We start from the raw sequence: 9,091 nt of genomic DNA on the forward strand, positions 1-9,091 counted from the left end.
TGAAGGGTATTTCTTGAATGAGGAAGGGCCCAGATTTCTCATTTAAAGCTAATACTACCAGGACAAGATCTGAGCTGTTTTTCTTGGAGCTATTTTCCCACACTGGAAAATTGTTGGTGGCCATTAGGCCTCAAGGAGTCCATTTCTTTTTGCTCATCCTGGACTGGGCTCATAAGCCTGAACTAATGCTGGCTGGGGTCTGTAGCTAGACCTTCCAGGGGCTTCTCCTTCACAGCCTTTACCACCTATCCCAACCCCCCAACTGTTACACTTAGTCTAACTTCAGGGAAGACTGGTCCATGCAGGCTACAGGGTTGTGTATAGTATTTGCAGTCGGGAGACCTCACACCTGTCTCTGCCATCCATTAGCAGCGAGGCTTTTGGCAAGTCAATTCACCTAAGACTCCATCTCCTCCTCTGTAAAACAGCAATGCTAATACCCCTCTTTCAGGGATGTTGTCATATTAAGGGGGGTAACCACTAACATAATAACATGTTGTTACTATAGTAATTACTATTGAGAACCACTGATTATTATGCCTTATCCCCTGAATCCATGGATGGTGCCCAGCTCTTTTGCATCAACTTTGTGCTTCCTCTCTTGACCTAATTTTTAAAAATCTCAGAGTTAGTCTGAAAGATCTTGAGTTAGTCAGCTGGACCAATGGTTCCCAAAACTGGCTGCACCCAGTGGAGGCCAAAGAATCTGTATTTTTAGGTAGCTTCCCTAGTGGTTTGGCTTTGTGCATGGATGGGTGTCTGAGTTACCCCTGGTCTAGACCCTCTTCTGCCTTCAGGTAAGACCTCCTTTTTGCTCTTCCAGGCAGGTGAAAACCTGTCCTGTGTTTACAGACTTTAACAAGTGGGACTCCACAGCCCTCCGGGGAGCCCCCCAGCATCTCATGTCCTTCACTGCTCCGTTTTTATCCTTTGTATTCTCTGCCTATTTCTCCCAAGATCTTGAATGGCTCATGATTCCATCCAGCCATTGTCTTTGTCTCCCCATCTGGTTGCTATCCCGTCCTCTCCTTTGGGAGGTAGGTTCCATCCTCTGTCTCTTCTGGTTATTCTCTGAGGCTAGAGTTTTGCTAGATGCTAACTCCGACTCTTTATTCCTTCCCCACACTTTCTCCCATCTCCAGTTTGAGTTTATTTTTCTTCCTGCCTAACTACTTCTAATATACTAAGTCAATAAACAGATTCTCTGTGGTTACATATGGCAAACAGCTGAAATTTACAGTTGAGAGTAAAATTTCTTCATTTGGGGGAAAAAACCCCATCATTTCACACATTTAGAAAGTGGTCATTCTGATCTCCTGGGCAAATAAAAGTGTTTTATAACCTTCCACAAAAGCTTATGCCTTGATTAAATTTTTATTATGAATTATTAATTAAACCAAGGAAATGCAGAGGACTAAACCTTTGCTTAAATTTGCTCCAGATTGAGACACAAACCAAAGGCGGCAAGAAACCCTGAAGGGGAAGTTTAATGATGAGCAACACATATAAAACTATCCGAACACTTTCATCTGCCAAAGCCTGCAAACACGTGCCCAGGCCTGAACAAGGCTGGCAATAGGCCCGGAAGAAACAGGACCTCCTCAGCGAAAACACTTTCATCTGCCAAAGGCTGCAAACCAGCCATGTAAATGCACCCACGTGCCCAGGCCTGAACAAGGCTGGCAATAGGCCCGGAAGAAACAGGACCTCCTCAGCGACTCTCTCCTGAGTTCTGTGTTTGGGTGTCATGGGGTATTGTGCCTGGAGACACATGGGCTTATTCACTCTGTGAGTGGCTGTGCTTAGGTGGGGAGTGGCAGGCAGCAGAGTAGAAAAGCAGCCTAGTGTCTTGGAAGCTGAGCCTGAGGTCGGGAGATCGGGAGAAGCGGGCCACTGCTCTTGGGATCGAGTGATTGATTCAGCCAGGGCCACCCAGTGCAGCTGTGCAGGCTGCCTGGAGGCGAGGGCAAGTGGGTACAGAGATCTGGCTCATGTGCTCCCTGCCATGCCTTGCTCCTGGCTGCAGGGCTGCATCCAGCACAAGGAAGGACCTTCTTCTGACTTGAAGAAGGTCAAATTGGTCCAGCCTTGCTTGGAGGTCGATAGTGTATGTGTGGGGTAAGCAGGAGGGATGGGTCTGCATTCTTCCAAAAAGGGTGTCTTTTTCTTAGAACACAGAGGGGTTGTCTGGGCAAGTGGCAGCCTAGAATTCAGCTACAGCTTCTGAGGATGCAAAAGTGAACAAGACCCTGCCTTCCAAGAGCTCACAGCAACCTGGGGAAGCAGACTGTGAGCATCGTAACACACTGTGACAAATGCTGTACAAGACCCAGAGTCAGGGAGGCTCTCTTGGGGATGACATCTAAATGAGCCAAAGTGGAAGGGCCTGGGGATGCGGGTGTGGAGAGTGGGGAGGCACTGAAGGCAAACACAACAGCACAAGCTTGGTAATGGAGGACGGAAGACTGTGATCCGTCTGATGGGAAGAAAGCTCTTGGAGAGGACATGAGGATCCTGTGGGGGCTCCCCGCCATATGTGCTTGCAGTTCAAGCCATTTTCATATATGAGCAGTTATTCAAATACAAACAAAGAGGGTAATGCCCATTGCTTTTCCCCATTTAAAACAATTTTTTTAATCTATCAATATATAATGTAGTTAATTTTTGTGTTCCTTTACTGATTCCTCTTCCCCCCTTCTCTCCCCCCATCCCATCCATCAACATCATATCTGTTCACTTGTCTTAACAAGATCAAGGAATTGTTGTGTCTTCTCCGCCCCCCACCGCCATTTGTTTGTATAGTTATTTATTTATTTATTTTAGCTCCCACAAATAAGTGAGAACATTTGGTATTTCTCTTTCTGGGCTTGACTTATTTCACTTAATATAATTTTTTCTAAGTCCTTCCATGTTGCTGTGAATGGTAGTATTTCATTCTTTTTTATAGCACAGTAGTATTCCATTGTGTAGATATACCACAGTTTCCTTGTCCATTCATCTGATGGTGGACATTTGGGCTGCTTCCAACTGTTGGCCAGAGGGCTTGTGCAGAATGCACGTTCCCAGCACAGTGCTCGGCTCCAGCACTAGTTTCATCCCCTTCTGCACTTCCTCTTGCCCATCCCTTTTCAATATGAAAACAGGGATAAAAGGGTAACGACCTGACCCTTTGGCAATGAGCAGCCCCCTGTGATTTTGTCTCCACTTCTGAGCTGGGGTGTGTTGAGGTTGTGCCCCAGCAAGAAGCTGGCTTCCCTAGATCAATTGCTCCAGGAGAGGAGAGAAGGGAGCTCTTCAACTGCCTTGGTAAGCAAAAGATTCTGTTTTCTGATTATCTTTATGGGTTCCCTGCCTCCCCTGTGGATATCCAGGCTCCTGGTTATGACCGAGAAGATTCTGCATGGAGACCATGTGACATTTATTTGCTCTTATTTATACTGAATTCAGCACTCAAGGAAAGTGGCACGTTGACAACACTGCTTCCTAGCATGACATCACATAAATAAGTTTGAAGATGCTGCTTAATACGAACCCTGTAAAGATAAGAGAAATGATAGAAAGAACTGAGGATGCTGTTGCCTTTCTAACATCTGCTGTGAATCATAGCCCAGGGGAAGATGGAAAACCGAGGCACCCAGGGACAATGCACCGGCACAGGGGTCAGGAGAAGGGCTTCCATGGGGGCCATATCTCACATTCCTCCCATCACTTTGGTTGGAGCCTGGGCAGAGAAGGAAGTGGAGGTCTGTGGGGCTGGTCTGAAGGCTGGGGTGAGGTGGTTGGCCTTTGCTGGCATTTAGTTTTGTAATCTAGTACACTGAGTAAACCCAGCACTGTGCTCACTCCCCTAATTAGCCAGCACCTAATAAATACCTGTCGTGAGGCCAGCACAGGGGAGCTCTGAAAGAAGCAGACGATTCTGCCACCACAGAGGGATTACCTCAACCCTCCAGGATGACTCTTTCCTAAAAAAGGCAGTTCTCTCTCCTTACCCCATGTACCCAAGGGGAAAATCAGGTGCCAGATTCCTAGTTTACTTTGAGTGTCTTGAGGAAGAAAAGGCTCTTGGAAAAACCTTGCTTTATTCCTTTCCTTTGAAAGTTCCTTCTGTGGAATACAGCTCAATTATGGATCCCCAAAAGGCCCCTGAAGGATTAAAAAGGAGAGAGAGACAGTGACAGGCCAGGGTTTTGGGGCAGTAGAAGGTAACTTTTGGTTGGTGTCCTGCTGAGCCATTTGCTTTCCTAACTGGAGCTACTGCTGCAGAGTCGAAGGATGAGGGTGGGGCTGGGGCTGAGGCTGGGGTCGCTCAGTATCTGACCCCAAGTGATCACGTGAGCAAAACTCCTGTCATCTCCAATCAGAGTATTTTGAAAGGGGAAGACTGCTGGTGGGAAGGGGAGAGAGGCGGAGGAGGAGTGAGCCGCAGGTGCTTCCCTTCTTTGTGACAGATGGCCCCTCAACCCAGGCGCAGTGCTCCACGGTCCTCCCAGCAGGCTGCTTTCTGAGATAGGGTCTCCTCTGCGCTTCTGAGCCAGCCTGGGAGAGCCAGTGCTAACAGTGGGGAGGGAGTTTGGGGATGGAGGGTTGTGGCCAGGGAGTGAGAGGTGTGTGCGGGAGAGAGAAAAGGGAACTGAGGAAGAACACGAGGGAGGGAGACGGTACCTCACTAAAACCTCTGGTCTCTTTAAAACCATAAAGGGGTCCGGCTGAATTTATTGATTCAGGTCCATAAATAGCTCAATAGGATCTTAGAGACCATTTAGCTCAAAGCCTTCATTTTAGAGTTGGGGAAACTGAGGTCCGGGGGAGTTTTAACTTGCTTTTGGTCACGTGGTGAGTGTGTGGCCCAGCAGGGACCAAGATCCTCCAGGTTGAGGTTCATGGTCTTACCTTTGCTGGCGAGGTTGCTGTTCCTTTTGCATGAGGTAGAGGAAGAGCCCATGAGGAAACACTGACCTCAGAGTTAGGCGACCTTAGCTTTGGGGTCTAGTTGCCCAGTCCCCCCATCTTCCTTGGCACCATCTTTCCCCAGGCTTTCCAGACCAGGGCAGAGTGCCACCTCTGCTCTCAGGGTGAACTGTCGGGGTTTGCAGAAGAGCGTGTTCTAGGGAGCAAGACCCATTCTGAGGCCTCTGCTAGAAGTGTTCTTCCCCTTCCTTCTTTTGGAGGTGGCGGTTACCAGGCAACATGACCCTTGAAGAGGAGATAAACTGCCTCAGATATGAAGGGTTTATCTTTGAGGTTATTGCAGATGTACCTGACTTCTTCATCTAGTTCTGCCCGGAACTTCTTTTGGAGGTGGCGGTTACCAGGCAACATGACCCTTGAAGAGGAGATAAACTGCCTCAGATAGGAAGGGTTTATCTTTGAGGTTATTGCAGATGTACCTGACTTCTTCATCTAGTTCTGCCCGGATCTGAACTGGTAGCCAGATAAACTGTTGGCTGCCAAATTTGTATTTATCAAGTCTAAACAATTGTCAGAAGGCAATTATCCCCTGGGAGGGCCGTGGCTCCAGATACGCAGAGCCCTGCAGTCTGGCTGCAGATTTTCTCCTCTTCTCCTGCTGTCCTAAATTTTAAAGGAGGTTTGATGTTCCAACACATTTGTTTTGGTGTTCTTTTGCCCATAGCCGAAAATAAAATCCAAAGGATTTTATAGGTGGATAAATCCTTTTTAAAGGCCCTTTTGTTATCACCATGGGGTTTGTGGGCACTAAAACTGGGTTTTAAGGGACCAATGAAAACTTTGAATCACAGTTTGCTGTATATGGAAAGGACCAAGTGACCATTTGGCACAGTCACTTCATGTTGTAGGTGAAGAAGCCACAGCACAGAGGGACTTGATGTCTTGTGAAGGAACATGCTGTTTAGAATTGGGCAGATGGGGGCTGGGAGCTTGGCATGGCCACTGACCTGCTGCCTAGCCTTAGGTGAACTCCTGGATCCTCTATTTCCCTACTGCATGGAGATAATAATCCGGACCTCACAGCGTTGTTGTGAGGGGTAAAATCATTTCCCCTGATCAAGGCCACACAGATAACTGGGGGCAGAGCCAGAACCCTAGTATCCTGGCTCCCCGATCTCTATTCTTTCCATTACACTGTGGAATTTTCTTCTCGGGAGGTCTTCGATTTACCATTGAATAAAAAGTAAAATTCTATTCAGTGTTTCACAGATGCAACACCTCCAGATGGTCTGAGGCTCATTTCTGCTCTGAAACTCATGTTTATATGATGACAGCATCTATATTTTTTTCTGGATGAATTAATAATCGACTTGCCATTGTATTTAGGAAAAGCCAGACATCACCTCATGGATGTCTCGTAGAAAGGGAGCCGTCATTTATTCCATTCATTATGGCAAATTTTCTGTTTAGATTTGGTGGCAGCAGGAAGAGAGGACTGGGGGACTTTTTGCCCGGCGGAAGGGAGTCCCTGATCCACACCCGGAAGCCCCCTGGATGACAGGCCCATCCCAGTGTTCCAGGCTGAGTCTGAGGTCCCGGGACTGGTTCCGGCCTGTCCTTGCCACGCTCCCCAGGGCGTTGTCTGCACTTCGGTCACTAGGTGGCGCCACAGGAACATCCTCGCGGCCCGAGGTGCGGTCGCAGACCGGGAGGACTCGCCTCGGCGCCGCGGAATTCTCCGGCTTTGCACACAGGGTCGGGGGTCCGGCTGGCCACCTCTCGCCACCCCGCGCTCCCATCAGAAGCACAGCCCCTCTCCGGGGAAGAGCTGGCGCTGTCCTGCCCGGCGATGCGATCCGTGCCCATTGGTGTTAGGCGTCTCCAGTTCAGCGTTTTCACCGCCGAAGGCTAAGCTTGTTTGCTCCCCCTCAGGCTCTGCCCCCGTCCCCGGGTTACTAGTGATTCATCTGCTTTGAGTGGCATCATCACACGGGGTTGGGGTGCTGAATATACCTGCTCTTCTGTTTTTAAAAGGCTGCAGACACGCAAGGGTATGCATGCATGATGGGCGCCTCGGTGTTGGCGGGAGGGAGTTTACGTGGCTGGCCCGTGTGTCACGATGCTGTTGGGCCAGGGGCGTCCCAGGCGCGGCGTGTCCCCTGCAGGCGGGCCGGGGTCCCCCTCCACTCTTCGGCCCACGTCATTTGCCGGCCTCGGAACCCGCAGAGATTCTCAATTGCTTCTCAAATGGCAAGAAAGTTTCCCCGCTTCAAAGTCGATGGCTGTCCTGTCACCTCCCCGACTGCATCACCATCTGCACATCGCCCACCTCCTCTGCCATGTCCACATGGCTCCTTGACCCCTTGGGTTCTCCGCTCGCTGCTCCCCAGCACCCTCCAAGGTCGCAGGTCCTTTCTCCGGGACTCCTCAGGGGCGCTGGTGTCGGCTGGATCCTGGGTCCCTCCCCACACCTAGGCTTCCTTCCACTGCCAGGTTCTGGAGGATCCGGAATTAAGCCTAGTGTGGCCCCCTTCCTCCCGTCAGCACACTGGGTAGCCTTTTCCTGTTTGCAGGGCCGGCAGGATTGAACTTGAGGTGAGAGCACGGACGGTTTCTTTTTCTTCCCCAGAGGCTGCCTTTTGACTAGTGAGTACGACGACGGCTGTGCCCACGGCTTATGCCTGTTACACCTCCTGGGAGGGCAGGCCCGGGAAGTTGGTGCAAATGAGCATAAAGGGCTGGCAGAGGAGAAAGGGAGAGGGAGGACCAGGAAGGGTTGGGAGAACAGGGGGACCCATGTTTGCTGTCCGTGGTCTCTGAATCCTGCCTTTGCTGTTTGAGAGCTCGACGACTGTGGCTAAGTGCCATGACTTCTTGAGCCTCAGTTTCCTGCTCTGTAAAATGGGAATACTACTACTTACCTCATAGAGTTAGTGCGAGTATTATGAACTCTTATGTATATAAAGTGCCCTCCCGACAAATAAAAAGGGCTCAGTAATGGTTGCTGTTGTCATTATCAAATCTAAGCCCCTGTTCTAGTGTCTCACCAAACTGATCTCACAGAAATTGAAAGGCACCTGCTTTTCCCACCTTCTTTGGGATTAGGAGAAACTTTCCCTGAGCTATTAGTGTTTTCCTTTGTTTTATAAACCTGTCCTCTCCATGACTGAAAGGAAGAGAAATGTAGCTGGCTTGTTTTCTTCTCCCAGGACTCTTGAAGAGGGATTCAGAATGTGGCCAGGCCACTGGGGATAATTGCTGTAATGCTAGGCTGTCAGCTTCCTCATTAGTACAATGGGGGTTTTCTATGGGCCCCTTTCTTTCAAGACATATTCCGAACACCAGATATTACTTCACCATCTTATGGGGATAATTGCTGTAATGCTAGGCTGTCAGCTTCCTCATTAGTACAATGGGGGTTTCTATGGGCCCCTTTCTTTCAAGACATATTCCGAACACCAGATATTACTTCACCATCTTACTGGAATGGCCTGCATGTGGCAGTAAGTCCATCTCATTGCTTTTGGTGAAAATCAGTGCAGTTTGTAAAGATTTCTCATTGTGAGACTGAGTAAATCATCACTTTGACTAAAGACCAAACCAGGTATTCCTTTGCCTCTAAATCCCTCTTGCTACTGAAAACATAAGAAAAGTCCTATCTAAAGTCCTGGTTTTGCTCTGTAGTGACCATCCATGTGCTATTAGAGAATGACTACTCTTGTTTCAAGAGTTTAAATGGTAACAGTATCATCACCTTTGAATAATCCTCTCTACCTTATTGATACCATGGGGTTGACAGTCACTCTGTAGATGAGGAAACTGGGACACATGAAAGGGAAACTCTGATCACCCTTCCATTACATTTCCAATCCTAATCCAGCACCACCCGTGGATGCTACAGGGACGTCTGAAGGTCTCACCAGCCTCTGCAATTGGTCACCATGATATTCCATGGACAGAACAAATGGTCTTAGAGTCCTGTTGGGATCCTTGCTGAGAGCAGGCAAACCTTTCTTCCAGCTTGGGGCTGTGAACTGCAGCTTGGAGGACTGCGACCATGAGCGTCAGACGCCTGGGTCCGCTGCTCTTGTCTCTGTGCTCCCGATCCTCTGGCCTCTGGTCTTTGGACCTCAGCAGAGAACTGAACTCTTTTGTTAATACGATATATGACTGATACAGC

The 9,091-nt window shown here is 49.0% G+C and overlaps 1 protein-coding gene across 1 annotated transcript; it reads left to right on the forward strand.

Moving 5' to 3' along the window:
* The first annotated feature begins 5,190 nt into the window (after positions 1 to 5,190).
* Positions 5,191 to 7,499, forward strand: LOC103603339 (uncharacterized protein-like). Its single transcript, XM_008587831.1, has 4 exons — positions 5,191 to 5,256; positions 6,382 to 6,673; positions 6,787 to 6,862; positions 7,046 to 7,499. Exons 1-4 carry the CDS (start codon positions 5,191 to 5,193, stop codon positions 7,497 to 7,499), a joined length of 888 nt encoding a protein of 295 aa, XP_008586053.1.
* The last annotated feature ends 1,592 nt before the right edge of the window (positions 7,500 to 9,091 follow it).

This window comes from Galeopterus variegatus, unplaced genomic scaffold (assembly GCF_000696425.1).
Source record: "Galeopterus variegatus unplaced genomic scaffold, G_variegatus-3.0.2 Scaffold4554, whole genome shotgun sequence".
NCBI lineage: Eukaryota > Metazoa > Chordata > Mammalia > Dermoptera > Cynocephalidae > Galeopterus > Galeopterus variegatus.